This window comes from Uloborus diversus, chromosome 3 (assembly GCF_026930045.1).
Source record: "Uloborus diversus isolate 005 chromosome 3, Udiv.v.3.1, whole genome shotgun sequence".
Taxonomy (NCBI): Eukaryota; Metazoa; Arthropoda; class Arachnida; order Araneae; family Uloboridae; genus Uloborus; species Uloborus diversus.
Window position 1 is genome coordinate 24,475,577 of NC_072733.1, and position 23,903 is coordinate 24,499,479.

General features: G+C 32.8%; 1 protein-coding gene across 1 annotated transcript in view; it reads left to right on the plus strand.

The window, feature by feature from the left end:
- Nucleotides 1-287: 287 nt before the first annotated feature.
- The window catches only part of LOC129218143 (striatin-3-like), an 86,287-nt gene continuing 62,671 nt past the window's right edge, over nt 288-23,903 (plus strand). The window contains exon 1 of the mRNA XM_054852356.1: nt 288-515. Coding sequence (XP_054708331.1) covers nt 306-515 — 210 coding nt within the window. The 5' untranslated portion in view covers nt 288-305. The remainder of the gene's footprint in view (nt 516-23,903) is intronic.

Genomic DNA, 23,903 nt, shown 5'->3' on the forward strand with positions numbered 1-23,903 from the left:
GACTCTTAAACTATTTTTTTTTAATCATGGGTATGCTTTCTTCATTTTCACAAATAGAAATTTTCTTGAATAGGAAGCTAGAATACCCAAATTTAATGATCTCTCCATTTTGTGACAACGAATATCATGCATAAATAGCGTTTACATTTCTTTTTAATTTTTATCTTGAAATTTTCCAACTTTGGGTTCCTCGCAAAAATTGTTTCTGTTAGAATTTCTCGTATTCGATTGGCATTGTTTTGGGTTAAATATCCCGTCATGCATTGCTGACAAGCTGATCAGAAAATGTTAATGGCGACCATGCAATGATGGAAGACGTTTCTGCAACTCAAAACCATACTGTTCAACTAGGTCTTCCTTCTGGAGGAATTAGTATTAATAGTAAACAAAACCAAGAAGATCACAATCAAAGGCCTCACTATTCCATCCCAGGAATCCTCCATTTTATTCAGCATGAATGGGCAAGGTTTGAAATGGAACGAGCCCAATGGGAAGTTGAAAGGGCTGAACTTCAAGTAAGTCGCTTCTTAAAAAATTATTTTTGCTTTGCAAAACAATGGAAGTATGTTCCGCTAAAATCGTACATCATTAGATGTACTCCAAAAATTAGATTACGCAGTTTTGATTAGCTTGCACATTTTTGTATGTTCTCATTATGTACAAGATGGCGTTAAATATAATCGTACTTCTCTTGTATATTATATCTTGAATCAAAAATACATATTATGTTCGTCATAAACGTATGTCAGAATGATATCTTTAATTATCTGACATGTTTAAGTGGTTAAAAGACCTCATCATGATTAAGAAAGAGCGAGCTTGGCTCTATTTCCGTTTTTGTCATTTGCATATGTTTGTTGAAATTATTGAAACAAAGAGCAATAAATCAGTAAAGTTTACCATTCTTTTCAGTTCTAAAGTTAATGTTGCTAAAAGGATGGTGTACTATGATGATCTAAAAGTATCAGAATATTAACTGCAAATTTCAATTAGATTCAAGTAACTTATTTCTGCCTTCTAATTTTTGCTTATTAACTATTTTTCTTTCTCCTAACTTATTGAATACGAAAGTAAAGTTACTACTAGTTATTTTCTTCAGTGAAATTTTTCTTATTAGGTTGACAAAATTAATAAGACCTGTCAGTAGATATTGCATTTAAACTTCCGAATTCTTGTACTCTTCTATCACAGAGAGTTAACTTTATTTGCAGTAAAACTTGTAGCAAAATATTTTTAGCTCATTGTTCTGACAGTTAATTTTGAATGTTTTACTTTCAAGGGCGAGTGATATTTCATATTTCGAACGTAGAAAGACCATCATAAGGTGTTCTTTCGCTAAAATTTTGGTTTTACGTGGAAGTGCTTCGAAAATTGTTTTTGATTTTTTGCATGAATTTCATAAAACTTATGCTAAAATTTTGTCTTGAATATTATAGAAAACTTATTACATTTGGAGTTGGATTTAATTAATTGATCCAATTTAATTAATCAGTCTGATGCCAATAGGTAAATGGATGGAGCATTTCTAACTATAACAGAATATCTTTCCCAAATAAGGTGTCATAGTTAATAGCAGTAATTTTAGGTAACAAATTATGTTACTTGCGGCTATTTTTGTGTACAAAACCACAGACGATGCTACTAGTGTTTTTTTTTTCTATTTTTTTAATAAAATGTTCTTTAACATGGGCATTGCATATAAGTATTTGACTGTTAATGCTACCAGCTACATGATACTTCAGCTGCGTGCTCATCTTTATAGATAACGAAGCTGCTTTATAGTCGCGAAAGGCGTTTTTGTTCTCAGAATAAGTTATTGCAATATTGAGGCCTATATTTCAAAACAAGCTTAACTCTGGGGTTTCTTTTTTAGCAAAAATCTGATAAAATTTGTGGTACTTGCCTATTCTTCTGTCAACTCTTGTTGCCAAAACCAAAACTTCGCCAAATGCGCAATAGATTGTAATTGATGGAGTTGCCAAATTAGCTCTACTCATTTTGAAAATTTTTCAGATGAAGATTATTTTGGTCTTATTTTAATTTGGAGATGATTTTAGTGTGACAAAAATGATGGACAGAACAAATCGTAAATACCAAAATTGTATCATGATAGCTTAGTATAATTGCATTCTGTTATACAAAATCTTTTTTTTTTCCGATAAAATTTTAATGATAATCGTTGTATGATACCATTAACAAAGCAGCAAAATATTCACAATGTTATGATGTGGTTAAATATGTGTCAAAATGCAATTCAATAATTAATATAATGTTATGAGACAGTTAGAAATATGAATTGGGTACTTACACATTATTACGTTGATAATTTTCGTCAAAACCAAAACTTTGCCAAATGTGCATTAGATTTCTAATGAAGGACCTTTGTGCTTGAAAATTAAATGAATGAAATACCATAAATGCTTGATTATCCACGGAATTGAGTGGTACAAGTGCTGGGGATAGTAAAAATTGCAGATAAACCTTAAAAAGGCTAAAATGAGGGACAAATACAGTAAAAATAACCCTTCCTCAAAAACTCAGCTGTATTGATGCTTAATATTCTATTCAAACAGTGAAAATATATACAGTACAGTAAAAATGTTTTGTATTTTTGCACAACAAAACTTTGCATATAAATGTGCATGTACGATGATAAAATTCACAATAAAATAAATAAATGAAGCAAAAACAACAGAGTTAAAATTTACAATTTTTTGACAAGAGAAAAACTGCCATTGGTATTTGATTTTCACTACAAAAATACATTTTCCTGATTGTCGATTGACTTGCAGATAATTCGCCTTGTGGATAATCGGGAGTTTACTCTACCAACATTTTAATGCACAAAAATTACAAATTACTGCAGACACATGTTTCTGTGTTACAAGAAACACCTTTTACAATGCAAAGAAGTGTGAGCTTTTGGATGAAAAGTTGCCCGAGAAAAGTAACACGATGGAGCAGAAGACAGCTGTAAATAACAAAAAATTGAAATTAACAAGACAAAATGACGCCTAGAGCCGAAATTTCTTACATAATTCCATCAGGGGAAAAATCTGTTAAATACAGTGAAGCACCGTTTATACATTTCTCTTTTATACGTTTTTATCATTTATATGTTTTTTAATTTGGTCCCTGCAGAGTTTAATACATATTAATGTATCCTGCTATACGTTTTTTTCATTTGTACGCTTTTTTCGTACAGTCCCTTCAGAAACATATAAATGGTGCTTTACTGTAATAAATTTCCAAGAAATCCCATAAGCAATGCAAATTGTCCAATAAATGAAACCACTCCAAAAAAACTAGCAATAAATTTACTGAATGGAAAAGGTATGTACCGAAGCAATATAACATTGTAACAAATAGAGAAATGGAGTAAAGGATAAACAAATTGGAATTAGTTGATCACAAAACAAAATATGAAAGCAAAAAATAAAAAAGAAATGTACACACAAAAAACCTAAAGGGGGGGGGGAATGCTAGTTTACATAAAAATAATAGAAAAACATAACCAATTATAAAAGTAGAATCCTTCTGTTCCTAGTAACACTGATACACGTGTCTGCAGTAATTTGCCATTTTTGTGCTTTAAATTGTTGGTAATTCATTCGTTTAATTTCCAGTAAAGGAGTAACAAAGCCTATGCTACCAATTGGGAAAAACGTTAAAATGAAGATTTTTGCTGAATTTTAAATTTGTGATTGTTTTGGTCAGCAGTGGTCAACGTATCCAAGTGAACCTTGGTAGTAGAACCCTGATTTTAAGTTGTCTGTCGGACTAGTGATAAAAAACGCACTAGGCGGGAAAATGTAAAACTGTGTATGTGGGATATGGTTAAAAACCTAAACATATTCCTTAAAAATCGACACTCACCCATTGAATACGTGAATGAAATGTGTAATCTGTCTTTTTTTTTTTTAAGTTACAATTTCATTTGTAACATGTTCTCTGCTGACAATTTTTGTGCAAATTTTCTTCTTGGCTATTGCAAAAAAGAATTGTTTTCGGTATTTATGCTTTGAATCACTTGTTCAGCTGTTTAGAGATCCTCCATTATTTTTTCTTAGTCTTCATCATCTGTAGAGGGTATTAGATCCGATAAATCAAAGCAGTTTTTTATACAGTAAGACAATACATGCATCATCAACTTAGAAAAGATTTTCAAAAAGAAGAGCATCTGCAGCTCCGATCGTCAATAATTGAAGAATGATTGTCTGTGAAAGGGGAAAGATGTTTCCTCCAATCATCCAAACGATGAAAAGAATGCCAGGATGGCATTAAAGTGCTACAAAACAAATTTTTCTTTAAAAAAAAAAGAAATTAAAAAAAAAATGTATGATCCTGCAGATGAAAAATGATTTTGATCTGTTTGTAGAAAAACATGTGAAGCAGATTTTCTGAGTAAGGGTTACTGGAATAGGAAATATTTTATTATCAGCAAGGGTCTCGCCAGAGGAAATTTGTGTTATTTTAAGGATCCTTCACAAATTTTCAACTCTTTAAGCGTCATTTTGTTTTAAGCTGGACACTTTTGATAGTTGATGTCTTCAATTTTCGTAAAAATTTCAGGATGTGTAAGCGGGATTATGAGAAAAAGTGAAATTTCTTTTTTTAAAAAACTGATTTGTTTGTCCTTGTGTAGGGTTCAAAATTGAAGGTTATGAAAAAAAAAAAAGAGCTAAATATATGATTGCTTTGCTTCAAAAGCAATGAGTGAACCAAGCCAATTCTTTTAAATAAGGACACTACTTGATACTAGGTACATTCTAGTATAAATATTTTGGTGACTCACTCATGGCTTTGAGGGCAAAGGTCAATTGAAAATGCAATTTTTTAAACTTTTTTTCCTTGTTTTGGCCCGGATGTCTGCTAAAGCTGTGAGTAACCCTCGGAAATAAGTATATGATTAAACGGTAGTACTTTTTAGTGGTTAAACGGTCTCAAAGTCGATGATTATTTTAAAAGGGCCAAGTTTAGAGGTCAATAACTTTGATCACGACGGGTCAACAACTTTGGGACACAGCTCTAGTTATTAGTCCGAGCGGTGTAGTTTAAGGTCCAAGTTGGAAACCCATGACAATTAATCAACTTATTTAATTACTCGTTCTCAAAGTTGATAATTTGAAACAAAAAAAAATCAAAGTTTTAGGTCAATTACTCTGTAACGCCTGAGTTAATAGCTTAGAGCAAGAGCTGTAATTATGCTCTATGTGATGTAGTTTTAGACCCATGTCAGAAAACCATGAGATCTAAGCATCTTACTTAATTCGGTCTCAAAAATGATGATTTCAGTATAAAAGCGCGTTTTTTCAAGAGTTTATATGCATGCTACTCAAAATGGTATGAGCTCAAACTCACATAAATACTAGAACGAATCAACTGCCAAATGTACTTGAAGCTCCCAAAATTTCATGCTTCCAGCATAATAAAGTTTTCTGTAACCTTGACCACAACATGGTAATTCTTCTCACAAGGCTGGTCCGCCATTTTGAAGCAATATATTTTGGAGATCCTAGATCCTCAGGATTCTGATCTCGGAAGCTGAAAATTAGCATCAGGTTAGTTTCAAACACATCTCTACTCCTCTATAAAATTTCGTCCTATTTGGGGATGATTGAGCGAGAACAGTTTGAAGAATCAGGTCAGTTGACGTGGAATCACTCTGATATAAACATCATGCACACTTCACCTGCATTTTTTGTTATCTATCAAACCTGTTTTTTACTTTTGAGCCAAATTTAATAAATTTGTTTTTTTTATAAAAGTTTATTACTAGTGTATATGCAAATTCTAATGTAATTATGAACTCAATCTCTTACCCAATTACAATCCTCTTCCTAAAATATAGCATCGATTTATGATCATTATCAAGTCAAAGATAACCAAAGATGCATGTTAATTGTCACAATGTTATATCAGAGTGATTCCACATCAACTGACCTAAATTTTTAAAACTGTCCCTGCTCGATCATCCCCAAATAGGATGAAATTTTATAGAGGTGTATACATGTCTTTGAAACAAACCTGTGAAAATTTTCAGCTTCCGAGATCCGAATCCTGAGGATCTAGGATCTCTAAAATGGCGGATCAGCTTTGTGAGAAGAACGGCCATAGCAACTATCCGGGCCCAAACAAGGCAAAAAAGTTTTAAAAAATGCATTTGCAATTGACCTTTGCCCTCAAAGCCATGAGTGAGTCATCAAAGTTTTTCTACTAGAATGTGCCTAGTACCAAGTAGTATAATTATTTAAAATAATTGGCTTGGTCCACTCATTGCTGTTGAAGCAAAACATATATTTAGCTCTTTTTTCTCACGACCCTGAACTTTGGCCTCCACTCAATGACCAACAAGTCAAATTAAAGAGGAAAGAAGCTTCACTTTTTCTTATCATAATACTAGTAAAATATCCTGAAAGTTTCAGGAAAATTGAAGGTGTCAACTATCAAGCCCCCATTCGCTTTGTCCAGCTTTAAAAAAATGACTCTTAAAAGGTACCCGTCAAATAATTCGGATTCATCGAAACAGATTTCATAAAATTTCAATTGACCAAATTAGACCTTGATCGAACTCATTTATTAATAAAAGCAGTATGCAAATTAGAAATTTAATACATATTTTGATACATAACTTTTGGTTTACAGTTTGAAATTTCACAAAGGGATTTCATTTTTCACCAAAGAGGTTTTTTTTTTTTAATTAATAAAAATAGGTCACTGGAAAATCCTAGACAGACCTCTTGACCTCTTGAGACTCCCTGATCAGTATGGCAACTTTCAGGGACAAGCAGAAAATGAAGTTGGATGCGGGGACAACTTATATAATGCATAACCTAAAATTGGAATTCACTGTATTTGGTTGCAAAGCATGCCTAACAATTACTTATTCCTATAGGATGAATGCTGTGAAATATGAATGTAACAGCAGGGGGTTGGTCGTTCTGTGCCAATTCAACTTGGTGATTTAACGTTATCATCTCTGGTTTTGATAAAAGTATATAATAATCTTTCAAAAACTTATTAAACATATAAATTCTCTTTTAAGAGTTTAGAAAGAATATTTCAAGGACCCAATAAATCTCTCTTTTGATATTTGATGAGGAGGAGAGAGGGGGGGGGGGCACAGACCCAGATAAAAATGTCTGTACTTTAATAGAATGTGCTGTGTGCCATTTCAAAAATATTAAGAAATATAGCAATCTGAAAGGTTGAAGTCCAGATAGTTGGGGGGGAGGACCTCTGTAATAGGAATTCTGAATAGTAGCCACTGGCTACCATAGTTATAAAAAAATGGTAGCTATTTCTAAAAAACTCCATTTAGAACAAAAAATAAGTTTTCCTGAGGGAATTTGCTCCAAATTACATTGCCAAGGTAAAGTTGTTGACTGATGTGCTGAACATGGTAGCCATTTTCAGTGAAATGGTCACCCCCTGGCGATTGACAACTACTAATCTGGAGGTTGGGGGGGGGGGGAGGGGGAGGGTCCTCAATGTGCTTGGAGTACAACACCCATTTTCCGAGTGTAAGCAAAAGGAAACATAAAACTGAGCTACAAATTCTTTTCATAACACATTGAAACAGATTAAGTGCAAATTAAAATGTGTCAATTTGCAAAAAATGGTATCTTTGGCTTTGAAAAAATAATCAAACATCAAAGTTTTACTGAATAGCTAAGCTCTATTGACTGTTTTATTTCATCAACCTTTTTTTTCTAGCAATGGCTGAATGTTGAACAATTGTTGCATTCGTACTGAAATATGTATATTTTTACCAAAAATTAGAAAAAAAGGAGTCTTGCAAATTTCAGGTTGCAGTGGGGTATATTGGTAGAGTGATGCGTCACATTTGACGCACAGACCACAAGTTGCAGTTGCACTTCTAGTGTTTCTCCTAAACCAAAAAATGGGCAGGTTGCCCTCAGATAAAAAAGGCACTTCAATTCAATAAAAAAGGCACTTTTTGATAGAAATTTTGTAATAAAAAATGTGCGTTTTTAAAAAAATACGTAAACGAAATAAACCAGGGTTGCCACGCTGCATGGAAACCTGAAGAAATAGGGAAAAACAGGAAATTCAAAAATCAATAAAAAAAAAAGAAAAAAAAACGGAAAATCCAAGGAATTTGGAAATTTTCCTCAAAAACCTGGAAAGTACAGGGAAAATATTTTTTTTCAATTGAATTTGCAAAAATCAATACCCAAACATATAAACTACCAAAAACAAATAAGTAAATAGCAATAATAATAATGATAATATTAATGAAGTTAAAAAATAAAGTAAAATAAAAAATGGTAATTTTGCTTTTAAAAAATATATATATATATATATATATATATATATATATATATATATATATATAAAATAAGCAAGCCAAATTCCAAATGTTAAACAAATTATATAAAAATAATGATGATAAAAAGGAAAATTGCAAATAGCTATTAAATAGGAACAGATAAAGTATGAATCCAGAACTCATCAGCCGTGGAGGATTCGTTAAATATTGTCAAAAGACCAAAAATTTTTAACTATGAACTGAAAGAGAATGTTTAAGCTCCAGTACTTGCAATCATGGGTGCAAGACCTTCCGTCTCAGGACGGATTTCCGTCTTGACAAAATTTCCGAGACGGAGGTCGGGACGGAAAGAAATTCAATGACTTTCTTTTAATTTTTAATGAAAAAAGAAAAATTGAGTGTTTGAAAAATATGCTTTAATATTACTGGACCGTTCCATAACCACGAATTTACATCAACATTCTCTCTTGTTTTCCGCCATGTGCTTGTTTTGTTTGCAACGTGCTTTTGGAGGAGTGGCTTTTCGGCTCGCGCCGTTTGACTTTTTTTAGGTATAGCTTTGTTATTTCCTACTCACTGCATTGCAGGCCGAGGATTTGCTCGCTATTCTCCCTGATTTTTCGAAGCAATCGGCTGTAATTGAAAATTTAGCCTTTTCTCATGATATTTTCGATCATCCTTTCGTTTTTTTCATTTGTGTTTTTTTTTTTTTTTGCAAACTTTACACGCATAAATGAAAATTATGTACGCTCTTAAAATGCCTTAAGAGTTGAATCTGCATCACCGTTTGAGAGTGATTGCTGACAGGATGAAATATTTTCGCCTCAGCAAAGGGCGTTCACATACCAGGTAAAACAGAAACTATCAAGGATTTTGAAGATTTTAATGAAAATGGGAATTTTGGAAATAATCGGGGGGGGGGGAGATTTCAAGCTGGACTTGAGGTATCACTAAATTCTAATGTCATTGAATCGAACACTCGCTAGAATGGAAATATGGGTGTGTGGGGGGGGGGGGAGAGAAAGCAAAGGAGAAAAATAACGGCAGCGCACGAGTTTGAGAAAAAACGCTGCTCTTGCGAAGAGGGTAATCTGTGCGCAAATTAACCCACGATACTGAGGTCTTAAAACGTTGATATCTTGGACAATCTAAGGAGGGGGGGGGGGGTGTTACTCAAGGGTTACAGTATAAAATATCGAAAAACTGAATTGAAAATATTTTTGAAGCTAGGAGTGGTTCGATATTTCTCCACTGCAAACTCTTAAAAATTTAAAAGTCAAAAAGTTTTAGGCTGTCTCTAATGATGTAAAAGTGGGTTTTAAAAAAGAATCGAAGACTGGAGTCTTAAAAACACTAATTTAGGCAATCTTTGTTGAATTTATGAGAGATGGTTTTGGTGTTCTAACATGAAAATGTTTTGTAGCTGATGTATTAAAAACTATTTGAGGCTATACTTAAATGACTTAAGTTAAAGGGCATTTGCGACCCTCTCCCGAAAAGTGTTTGTAATTGAAGTCTTAAATCTTTTAGGCTGTCTTTGGCAATGTCAAGAGGGAGGGAGGGGGCTCTCTTTAGGCGAAATTCCGAAACTGGAGTCTTAAAAGCGCAACTTTGGACCGTCTTGGGGTTCGGGGTTCTCCTTTCCCAAAAAATATTCAAAGCTGAAGCATTCAGAACTCAGCTTTAGGTAATCTTTGGAAGACTTAAGAAGAGGGAATTCGAAGGCTTTCTCTCAATACGTTTTAGAATTTAAATTCTGAAATCTTCGGTAATGAAAAGGGGGAAACCGCAAATTTAAGTAAAATTTAGTGAACTTAGAGGAAAGAGTTCGGGGGGGGGGGGGGAGGGGTCTCTCTCTCCGAAGTATTGAAATGCTATTTTGGCTATTTTTGAGTGAGTTAAGAGTTGGGGAATTCAGGGGTCTTTCTCGAAACATTTTCGAAATTGAAGTTTGGGTTGTCTTTGGCGATGTGTGGAAGGGAGGTGCTCTCTGAATAGAAAAATAAATCTTAAACAAAAACTTACACTGCGTTTAGTAAACACAATGAAAGGGAGGCGGGGTATTCCGCACCCCCAGCCCGAAATATTTTAGTTTCTGAAATTTTAAGAGCTTTGTTTTGGGCTATCTTTGGATGACTTAAGGGGGAAGAGTGTAGGAAGATTTTTTCAAAAAGTTTCCAAAATTAAAGTATTAAAATTTTTAGGCTATCATAAGTCATGTTTATAGGTAAGAGGGGTACCATTCCTACAAAACAATTTAGAAACTGAAGCCTTAAAAATTGAAATTTTGGACATTTGTGGTGAACTCAGAGGAAGGGGTTCGGGAGTTCTCCGAAAATTCTTTGATGCTGAAATATTTAAAGCGCCACTTTTGGCTATATTTGAGTGCCTTAAGAGGGATGTGATTCGGGAACTCTGCCTGGAGTTAGGATTCAGTTCCCCTATTTCTTTTTTTAATTAATGAATGTTGGAAAGGTACCCTGTTTAAAAAATATATTTACTTCACTGAAGCGATTTTTTATTGCTAATTTCACCACCTGCTATCTTATAAAAGAATTCTTTTTCAAAATGAAGACTGTGGGAGAATGGTGACAGTTCATTATCATTAGTCGGCCTTACCCTTCCCCCACCTTTCCTTCTTTTCTAGTTTGTTGGCGCTACCTTGGGTAGACTTTTGAATCAGAACTGATTTATGTTGCAAAAGTGAAAATCTTATGTCCTAAGCAATTTTATTGCTACAACAAAAATGTTTAGGATCGGCAAAAAACTAATGGTGATGTGCTGCAAATTGCTTTTACCCCTTACATTATCCAACATCGTCTAAAATTGCGTTTTTGAAACTTCAATTTCGAAATATTGCCGAAGGAGGGTTCCTGAACTCCATCCCTTCAATAGTGCATTCAAAAAGCGTATAAACGTTATGAAATTTAAATTACAATTTCGTTTTTAAATCTTCGATTTTGGGAAAGCCCATAGCGTCCCCTTCCCCCCCCTCTTTCTTTAATATTTTTTGAAGGTTGCCCAATATTGTGATTTTGGGACTATCAGTTTGAAATAATTGATGTAAGAGTCCCTGAACTCCTCCTTTCCCTGAACTTTACCAAAATGGCCTACCACAGCGCTTTTTGGACTTCAATTTGAAAAAATTTCTGGGAGAGAGCTCCCAGACCCTTCCCCCCCCCCCTTATTGCCGGATTTTAGATTTTTTGGACTTATGATGTCAAAACACTTAAATATTACAATTTTAAGGCTTAAAATTTAAATCAAACAGATTGCAAAACTGACATTGTTAAAATCTGCAACATTTATACATACAAATTTTTCCTTAACCCTGCAGGCGGTGGGGGGGGGGGGGCTGAAAATATTTTCCGTCTTGAACACATCACCAAACTTGCACCCATGCTTGCAATATAGAGTAACATCGGGTAAAAGCAAAGTGGTCTTTTCAATATTTTTCACTTTTATTATATATATATATATATATATATATATATATATATATATATATATATATATAAAAATAATTAAGCAAACAGAATTACAAATATTAAACAAATTATAAATAACAAAAGATGATAAAAAGGAAAAATGCAAACAGCTATTAAGTAGGAATAGATAAAGAGTGAATCCAGAGCTCATCAGCCGTGGAGGATTCATTAATAATGGTCAAAAGACCAAAATTTTAATTATAAACTAGAAGAGAATGCTTAAGCTCCAGTACATGTAATATAGAGTAAACAATGGGCAAACGCACCACTTGCTAAGCTAAAAACAATAAACTAGAGCTCAAACCTAAAACTAAAAGCAGGGGGTTTCGCCTCGACTAATTAGGAAAACAAGTTCCGATAATTAGCCATCCACGGGACAGTACCTGCCTATGACAAAATTGTCTTACCTTGAAATCCACGTAAACACAGCCAAGTCCATTATTCAACCTGATAAAGTTCATTCCAGTTGTCAACAAAACAATAAAATAAAGATAAAAACATATCCAGAAAAACAATCCATAGACATACCGAGTCGCCTCTTGGTGTGGTCTTTTCAATATTTTTCACTTTTATTATAATATATAGGGTCTGGTGGGGTAAAGTGGTCATAAAATCGTAGGTTTTCAACTTAGGTGGATAATAAATGCAACAAATTCTTTAAACAGTTCAACTTTTTTTTGTTGTTATTTTACATTGCATTATTAAAGAACACGGTACATTGAATTTTAAGAAGAAAAATATTGATTTTCGTAGTTTTATAGAACTTTCGTTTCCCTATGTTTTTATGACCACTTTACCCCATGGGGTGGGGGAAAGTGGTCATAGTTAAAAATAGTAGCAAAACCATTATAAAGAAACCCTAATACTTGTATATTTCAGTTGTTTTTATAATTACAAGTATATTCACGAGTACATGCCTGTATACACGAATATATACGTGTCGTGTTATACACGAGTAAACACGTTCCTATATGAGTAGATACATGTATACATCAGATACATGCATGCACGTGCCTACTCAAGTTTATACGAGTATATAAGCATGCATACTTGATTACCTACAGGAGTGTATACGTGTCACATGTATATACGTGTCACGTATATGTACGTGTCATGTGTATATACGAGTAATTACGAGTATAAACGAAACATCATATGCACGCATGTATTTGTATCTCAAGAAAATACGTGCATACTTGAGTATATATGTGTATAGTAGACGTATATAATGCATATATAAGTGTACATGCGTACATATACGTATACACGAGTTAATTCGTGGATACATCGAGTGCGTCTTTGTACGTGTCTACTCACGTATATATAATATGGAAGCACAAGTATATACACATGTATACATGTACACACGATTATATACCTGTATAGACGTATATACGTACATTAACGTGTATACACCAGTACATGTATGTATACACGAGAATATACGCTTATATACATGTCGGCCTACAGAGTGAATCTAAGCTCTTGGGCAAAAATCAAAGGGGTGTGAGAGGGGAGGATAAGAAGCAAAGAATCATAAGGAAGTTATAATCAACTGACGGGCTACATGCACACAAATCCAGGAGGCAAAGCAGGGCACAAATTTGTTGCACAAAGATGATTTTACCTAACATTTTAGTTTCTAAGAAATATTTAGAGCAGTTGTTGAAAGTTACGGTCTGTAGTAGCTCTAATACACGCGTCGCATCAAAGGCGCAGCGGATGATGAAAGTTTTTCAAAAGTCTCGTTATTGCAACAGAGAGGGATCTGTGAATGCAACGCATGTATTACAGCTAAAGGCCATAAATTTCATCAATCGCTTTAAAACCATCTTAAGTCCTAAAATGTTGTGTAAAACTGTATTTGTGTAATATATATATATATATATATCAGGGGTCTGTCCAGGATTTTTCACAGGGTCCGTTTTTTGTGAAAAAAAAATAATTTTGTGAAAAGTGAATTATTTTTGTGAAAAATAAAATAATTTCGCAAAAAAAAAAATTTTTGTTAAATCGAAATTTTAGAATTTAGAGCAGGTACAAACTACATCAATTTAAACTTAAAATAGAGAGTTTTCCTCTTCTATGTTGAGAATATCATTCTGGGGTGTTTTTCTAGTATTTAGCGGGGGGGGGGGGCGGTATCGCTAACTCAAGTAGCAATATTTATCTATCATTCTACATTATGTTAAATTATACTAGAAATATTTCTGTACAGCGTTTAAAATAATTGTAACAAAAAAAAATAATAATAAATAAAATTCAGACGAGGGGGTTCAGCATTTAACTTTTTGACCCAGGACACTCTTAAAATTGCACAGAATTTCGTTTAAAACTTATAAATTCCGTGATTTTAACAAAAATAAAAATAGATTTTATTTGTTTACTTCTTAACAAAGCGTACTAAACATCAAAAATTCAAAATATCGGAATCCCATAGCGGATGCAAAGAGATCGCAATTCTCAAAGTGAAGGCATCAAAGTCATAAAAACGGCTTGTAAAAGAAATATTTTTGATAAAATTATTTTTAAATTGCATTTTAGAGTCCTATGATAAACATATCATTAATATCTGTGGACACAGCTAAAGCAAAAATAAAATTAAACCATTGATTCAGCATTTTAATTTTTGAGTCATAAAAGAAAATGGAATTTTGCTTTAAAAACTTGAAGTGCGTGTTCTAACAAAAATAGACTTTTCATTTATTTGCATCCTAATAAAACGAAGTTAGCTTGAAAAATGAACAAAATGTGATTCTTATATCGGATGTTAAAAGATTGTATTTTTAAAAATGTAGACATCTAAAGAAAAAAAAAGGCAAGTAAAACAGTTTATTTAAAGTTAATCATCCTTGTTAGCATCGAAAAATCAAACCCATATAATTTTCTCCCAAAATAACAGTTGAACATTGCACCGCACCATAGAAACGCAAATATTGACAAGCTGGTAAAATGATGAGAATATTTTCTAATCAAGTCATTATAAAGGTTTAATGCCAGACGCTAAATGGCGATAATTTTGAAGTTAGTAACCCTATCTGAAGCGATCACATTTTTTTCCCCACCCTTACTATCCCTTTGCAGTTTTAAGTTCATTTCGCTGATATATATTATTATTGTTTATTAAATCATCAGTGGGGGAGAAAAGTGCTTACCAAACGCCTTTTCAGAAAAGTTTACAACAACACCGCTTCTAATTGGCTGTGATAAAACAAAATTATTTGAAACCAAACTTATTTCCAGCTGTTAATTTCTTTCCAAGAAGCAAACAACAAGCATTATATTTATTTGGCAGTAGCAATTTATCGCTTGCAGGAGCATCACAAGAGTGCCGATTTTTTTTTCTTTGCAAAATTAGCAGATTTTGTATAAGCTGATCCCTCTAATTTGACTTTAAGTAAGGTTCCAAAAATTATCGGTTTAATATGCGTTACTTTGCTTTCAGATTTGCTCCTTCAAAAAACAATTTGTGAAAGATCCGATCTTGTTTATCAGAATTTTGTGAAGGGTCCGTTTTGGTTGATCGGAATTTTGTGAAAGGTCCGTTTTGTTTGATAGGGATTTTGTGAAAGGTCTGTTTTGGTTGATCGGATTTTTGTGAAGGGTCCGTTAACGGACCCAAATATCCTCTGGCCAGACCCCTGTATATATATATATATATATATATAGAGAGAGAGAGAGAGAGAGAGAGAAATTTGTGACTTTTTTTGCATCCATCAATTTCTCACTTTGCGTGCATGTAGCGCGTCAGCATTGTGTTTTGTGACCATATGTTCCTTATTAACTCTTGCTTCTTCTCCTCTTCTCTAACACCTTTTATTAATTTACTCAAGAATGTAAACTCACCCTGTATACTTTTACATCATATGCTTGTATGTAAGTGTCTACTCGAGTACGTACGCGTATATACGTGTCTAGCTGAGTATATAAGTGTTCTTATATATACGAGTATAAGCGAGCGTATACGTGTATAGTAGAATGTATAGCTGTATGGAAAAAAAATACTTGCAGATACCCATATATGTATTTATTGGCGCATTTATGTGAATACGTCTATGTACATGTCTACACGAGTATATATGCGTAAATATACGCATATACTCGTATATTTAACCCCGTTTACTGTAAAAACAATACATATTGAGTAAAATTAATATTTAATTTGTATCTGCCTTATACCTATAGCTTAAGTGTCACTAGAAGAACAATATTCGTTAAGCCTAATATTATGACCACTTTACCCCATCTTACTTAAATTGTTCTAAAAAATTATCTAAAATAGATTCCGCTAACTGAAGAGTTCTTGAGAAATGTAGGTAGCTTCCTGTACAGTCAATCTGTTCCTAATTCTAACAAACAAAATTTCCCAAGAATGTTAAAATAGGTGTTTAGATTTTAAAATTTTTCATGTTCACGCAAAATATTTTTTTTACCAAATAAAATTTTGCCAGTTGTAAAATTTTGTACTCAAAATGTAGTTTCTAACTGCTTTACTCTAAAATAAAAGTTTCACATTCATTCGAACGTTTATTTCCAAGCTATAGCCATTTATTTGACGTATGACCACTTTACCCCATTGACCACTTTCCCCCACCACACCCTATATATATATATATATATATATATATATATATATATATATATATATATTAGGGTAGTCCTTATTTTTGAAGTTGTAGATATTTTACACGACGCCCCCTCAATTTGTTCCATTATACAAATAAATGATCCATTTAAAATTTTAAGTCAATCCATGAATATTAACACGTGCCCCTAGGGCCCCCTTTTTTGAGTTTTGAAGAAAAAATTGCGGGTTTTCTCATTTTTATGTAAAAATATTCCTAGGTTTCATATTTAAAGTAATTTTGAACCTCAATAGATGTTGCTACTTCCAGAACAACCATTCTCTCACTTTCATTCTGTAAAATTTTACATATTACATAGGGTACATGTACACCAATGGCCTTGGGACAGAATACCGCTATTCGCGCTCGTTTCATACCAAGCGGCAGGGGATCATTTCTTTCCACCAAGATGGACCCAAGGGATTCTAAAGGCCATTAATGAATGATTTTTGACAACAACAATTTGCCTCCTCTAGGCTTTGTGGGTGTTGATTTAGAAAAATTTCTGTGTATGTAATAGGTGTGGCAAATAGGGTCACTAGGTTTCCATGCTATAAATATAAGTAATGACAATTATATTTTAATTCACTGTTAATTAGTTATGTACTTAAATGTTTATGCATTCTTATAATTTAAATTTTGAAAAATCCTCGATTACCCTACCATAAAAATAAACTATTTTCCATATCTAAAATATAAATTTTAAAAAAATTCCAGATTGGAAAAATGTAAAAATCTATACTTTTAACTGTTTTCTATTTCAGTACATAACCCGTTATTATCATCAAATTCTTCTTGTAATTCACAAGATTTAGAAACCGAAATGGGTATCTATCCTAACCTGTTGAACTTTTTTTCTATATCTGGTCTACCACAACGCAAAAAAGCTTGACAACTATTGAGATCTGCTCGCATTTCATCAATGTTAGAGAAATGCCATATTAGGAACAAAGATGCTGCTCATTTATTAACAACTTATGTAGATGCAGTAAATTTAAATCCAAATAACCTTATGATCAATCGTACATCCCTTAAGAAAGCAAGAGAAAATCTTCGAGAGGTAAAATCAGATTTCATGAATTTAAATTTAGCTTTTTTAGTTATTCCCTGGGATACAAAACTACATCCAGATGTAACTGGAAAAAAACGCCGATAGGCTTACCATGATAGCTTCAGGTTCCAATGTTGAACAGCTACTCAGAATTTCTGAGATATTTCTTCAGTTGTATATGATATATTAGATGATTGCTCATTATTGCTAACTGTTCAAGCTGTAGTGTTTTATACAGCGGCTTACAATACCGGCCGTATAAATTGTGCATGTAAGTTTTTAGGGCAAAAGCTGAACGGTGATATATTGCATTTGTATTGCTACCATCATGCACTTGAAATCGTACTGCTGAGTGTCTTTAAAGAAGTTCTTGCCTTTCTTAGTTCTAGACTGGTTATTCCATTATTTAAGCGCTTCAAAATTCAAAAATTACACATACCACTTAAATTCTAAAAGAAGAATTTGATGACATATTATTGTTCATAGGAAGCGGAATAAAGAAATATTACAGAGAATTCTCATAACGTGTAATAATATTTCTTGGTGACGTCGTCCCTCCTACAGGGATATGTTTCGGCAACCTGGAGCTTCTCTGTGAGCCAGATGGGGGTCAAAAGGAATTTATTGTTTGAATATTTATATATTTAGAAAACAATTTAAATTGACCTTACATGAAGAGATTGCCCGTAAATGCTGTTTTACAGTTAAATGTTGTATGAAGATATAGCTTTTCGCAGCAACCCATTGTAGGCCTTTTAAATTAATATAAAGTCTAGTGTCTAAAAAACCTGCAGCGTACAAAATGATGACAAACATGTAGCAGAAACAGTGATTGAAAAATTCATAAATCACTTATGGTACTTAGGGGATGAACTAGTAGCTTTGTCCGTATTGGATGAAGGAATTAACTTTGAAGATAGGAAAAGACTACTTCATAAAAATGCTTGCTGAATAAGAAGACGTGTCTGATGACTGTATAAAAAATTCCAAATAACAGTAGATGATTTGGAATACTTTCTTAGTAAAGATCTTCCTCTTTATAGAATCAATTACAAGTCAATAAAACTGTTTGATAAGTTATAAACACCAAAAGATGTTTTCCTATTTGATCCTGATTCATGGCAAAATAAAGGAAGCTATTTAAAGGGAAGAGATATCGTTAAAATACTGAAAGTTGTCAATGATACAACTGAAAGAGGAGCACAATTAATCGAAGAATTTCACAATCAATTTACCAAATATGAGTCACAAAAGCAATTTAGTATTTTACAGACAATCCAAGACTATCGGGAAAAAAAATGCACACGATTGAGATACATTGAGAAAAGCGTACGATTAAGGCAAAGTTTCTAAAGCAATGTTTCATTCTTATTCAATATACAATCTTTAGACGATATGAAGTAATTAAAAAGATAAATTATAGTGCTACCTCGCTGCAAAAATATTTTGCAAACATAGGTGAAACGATGTACGAGGTCTGAAGTAAAAACTCGAAGATTTGTGAGAAAATTATCAAGTGTTAAAGTTCAACGTCCTAGGGGCACGTGTTATTATTGACCGATCTAGTTCAAATTTTGCACCAATTACTTTTTATTATAGTGTCACAAAACTAATGGGCGTCACTTGTTGAATTCCGAAAAAAAAAAATTTCCCATATAAATAAGGACCACCCTAATATATATATATATATATATATATATATATATATATATATATATCAGGCTTGGAGTAATCGCCGATTACGTAATCGTAATCTGAGTAATCGATTACGTTTTTCTGTAATCATAATCATAATCGTAATCTGTTGATGGGATACTTCCGTAATCGTAATCGAAATCATAATCAGGATTTTCATGCGTAATCGTAACTGTAATCTAAGTAAAATAATCCGTAATTTCCCCCTTGTAATCGCGTAATCTTGACTTCCTAAAAGTGAAAAAATTTAAGCCGCCCTTTTACTAACGTATGGAAAGATAACATAGTTCAATAGTGAAATAGAAAACGACTTCTTTCTTTAAACGAGTACTCAGTGCTCGTCCCCGCTCCTCCCTGTTTGCAAACGAGAGTCATAAATCGAGCCCTATCTTAAGTACAATTAGTACCCTGTGGGCGCTTTTAACAGGAACGTATCGGAGCTTCTTGAGAAGTCTTCCCAAATCTTTGCAATTGGTCATTCATCAGTTTCCCTTTCATCTGTCAATGTTAGGCAATCAAGCAAAGCACATTGCCGCCTCAAAACGTATTTTAGCAGAAAAAGTACAATGCTATCAAAAGTACAACTTAGCTTCGTGCAACAAAAAGCTTTTGGGGTTTTTATACTTTCATGAGAAAGTAGTGATGACTGAAAAAAGATTTTGTCAAAAGAAATTCGAATTCGCATTTGTGTTTCAGTGATTCTTTAAACACTCTTGTGTTTACACTTGTTGCATTTATTTTTTGGTACATGACATCTAATCTAAATCCTGGTGAGGAAGATTTTTTTTTTTTTTTTTTTTGATGTTTTCAAAATAATTTCTCGCATCGTTTCATCTTAAATGTATGTTTATATGTTTACAACTGATATTATCCCTAATTAATGAGTATGTATGAAAGTAAAAAGTTTGCATGGATAGATTTTATAAAATTTGCTTACGTTTTATTGAATCAAGGAATTAACACAAATTTTGAAATTTAATTATCTTTTTATGCTACATTTTTAAAGTGAGAAAAACTGCACTTCACTGCTGCATTAAAACTGTGATGTATAAATATTATTACAAAATACTTATTTATGCAAACAAATAAGCTGTATGACTAAAAAGTGGAAGTCATAGCAAAGCATGTTATGCTCAATCTTGTGTGTGTGTGTGTTTTTTTTTTTTTTTTTTTTTTTAATGAATGTTAAGTTGAAACCTTTTAGCACTTGTGAAAGTGCAATTTCTTCAGTTAGTGACAGATTCAAGAATGAAATCAAAGCCTTTGCAAATAGCTTATCAAATGATCATTAAATTGGTCCTGTAGAGTTGTTGGAGTCTGATACATCTACAGGAGTGATATATCTACATTATAATACAAGTCTGTAATTGTAATCAAAATCATAATCCGCATATTATAATCGTAATCGATTACATTTTCTGCATAATCGGATAGTTGCTGTAATCGTAATTACGTTTTACCAGAGGATTATAATCGTAATCATCCCCCTTTTTTTGTGCCCGTAATCATAATCGTAATAGATTACATTCCCTCGTATTTGACTCCAAGCCTGATATATATATATATATATATATATATATATATATAGATCATAAAAACATAATCTTTTTGTTTTATTTAACATGTATCTTGAATTTCATAATAATTTAATTTAGAGTGTATGAAATTAGTCATCAATTACACTTTTAGGTCCCAGTAATGAATGGTTAGGAGAAGGCTTTTTTTTTTTAAACTTGCATAAAAAGTTAAATATATTCAATCACCATGCTATTATTTCAATTATTATGAATTCTTATTATTATTATTATTTTGCCTTATTTATTTATTTTTTGTTTTGATTTTATTCACTCTGGTGAAAATTATCAAGATTTTTTTTTAATGTTCTCTTTCAACCATCAGTGTTCGCTCATTTGTGATGTTTTATTTTCATACTGGGAAAACACAGGGAATTTTTTTTCCAAAATTGAGTGGCAACCCAGTAAACATATTAAGAATTAGAAATGTGTGGTGTTCATATTTTTGCAAGAAAAGTTTCGTTTTTGTGATCGCAATTTTTGTAAAGTTACTTTCGGCTACTACTATTTTAATTGCTGTTGTTTGCATTCTAAATGAATGAAAATAAATTTTGCTTTTTAATTTCTTGTAGACTTATTACAGTCATGTTTTTGAAATCAAACGTTAATTTTCACATGATCAAAAAGACTGCAAATGTGGTGCTTTTATTTATTTTTACACAGTCGGTCTTTTACTGTTGTTTTTAATTTTCAATCAGACAATGTGAAATCGTACCAAAAATGTCAGTATTTGTTTCTTTTATGTTCCTATGAGTTGTACTAAAGTCAGAGAATTGTTTGTTAAAATTTCTTCTTTTTTTTTCAAGGATAGTTTAGGGGAAAATTTCGAAAAATTCCCACCGTGTATTAGGTCTAGCCTCAGCTGTTAATGTTCCCTGTAACATACCATGCAGCCATAATACTGCCACAATAAAAAATATTTTTATTGAAGTATCGATGCATTAATACAGTGGTCGTCAGCTTATGGCCCATGGACCACATAAGGACTGCTAAGCTAACCCATGCGACCCGCTGTTTTCTTCTATGTTATAAATCCAAAACCAAGAATCAAAGTTTGAAATCGAAAACCAGCAATGTCTCAAATTATGATTCACATATTCAGAAATTGGTTTCTGTAAATCAGATGCAATTACTAAAATGACCATCAAGTAATGATAACAGCAGTTATTTGTTTGCAATTTTCTTTCCTTTTTCATGTTACTGTGAAAAATATTAAATATTTTGAAATTTTGTATGAGTTCTGACTTGCAAGAATCTTTTTAATGAAAGGCCGACCGCAAAACTTTGACCCCTGTTAGTGAAATGAGAGGAACTGTCCATTCCTAAAAATACGTAGAGAACAAAGAAAGGATGTGTGCTATATTTACCAGTCAACATTTTGGCAATATGGATGTTTTTTAAACAAGTTTTGTAAAAGAGGAAATTGTTTTTTGGGACCATATGAGGTCAAAAAAGAGGCAACATTGTAGAAAACCATTTGAAATTTTCCGATTCATTTTATTATTTTATGTCGTTCATTTTATTATTTTATAGTGTATTTCAATTGAGATAGCTGTAAATATCCCCCTTGAGTAAATTAATTTTAAATTATTGTTTGCTGATGTTGATGTTTATTTTTGTTATAAAAAATGTCGTACATAGTTCTGATGGTTAATTTTTTCAGATTTTAAGAACCAGTTGAAGTGAAAAAAATTGTACTCCTAATCTAAGCTTGCCAGATTTTGAAAGTGTTCAACCAGGACACAGGAATGACACCCACCCCCTAGCGTTGCCAATATTCAATAGTGTACACACTCCTTGCTGGTTTTTAGAGTTTTTTAGAGGGTTGTTCATTCTTAATGCTATGAATAAACCAAGGGTAATTATAAATAACACAAGCAGATAAATTTAAGCACTTTATTTTTTTAATATAATTCCATTTTTAATAAAATATTTTACAACCAAGTAACATCACATACACTCAATTATTTTTTTTAATGGACCATTTTCTGGATCTAATTATCCGAATGGGGTTCGGTCCCGATTGTTTAGAATAATATTTCTCCAGTGTAAAGACCTTTTTTCTGGCGATCTAAAAGAAATAGTAAAAAATTGCCTATACCTTTTGAAAACGAACTGTCGTTTCCAGCAGCTTTCGTATCGCATTTCGACCAGCGGATCAGGATCAGTTGATGTGTTACTGTTCAGCGGAATCAGTTGTTGTGACACATCGGTTGATGTCGGCGGATGGGAATCGATTGATGTCGGGAGGATCGGAATCGGTTGATGCCGAGAGGATCGGAATCGGTTGATGCCGAGAGGATCGGAATCGGTTGATGCCGGCGGATCGGAATTCGTTGATGCCAGTGAATCGTCGACGTAACTTGAATTGCTTTGAATTGACGGACACTTTATTAAATTTTTTCCATCTTTCGAAAATGATAATGGATTTTGAAATTTTTTCTTATCTTCTCCGCTTTCCTGGTATGGGGTTCGTTATCAAGTTTAAGAATTTACGGGGGAGAAATCCCGCACGGACCTTTGGATTGCCCGGGATTTACCGATTTTGTACGCGTTTCGCGCAATCCCGTGCTCTATTTCAAACCCTGAGATATTAATCTTGTTAATATTTTAAACAAAATATTAACAAGAAACTAGATACACGACTAGTATGGCTCTCCATGTACCTATATAATGACTTCAATTTATATGAAAATTGGAACCTTTAACAAAATTAACCAATTACAAAAAAATCTGTTTAGATAAACATAACAAAACCCAGAAAAGTCGACTTCAAATGAATCGAGTATTCCATTCAAATTCATCATCATTATTGAAAGTAAATTTTGGACGTTGATAAAAAGGCATCATTTTGAAGTACTTCACATTGTAACTCAGGTATGACCCAGGAACATTAAAAATTGCCATCTGTGGGTACACATGGTAATGTGTCCTTGGGTACAAAGGTACGCCATTTTGGTTTTGCAAGCGAGTCACCTCAAGAGGACCACAGTTTGACGACAGAGACAGAATCAGAAACAATACTTTGAAAACATAGGACCACAAGATATCTACAACGATGAAATTATACACTGTACGACATACAAAAAAAAAAAAAAAAAGAAATTGTACATGTTTTTTTACTTAGATCTTCTAAAACTGAGAAATTGTGCTAGAATCTTAATTGTTTATTTGATG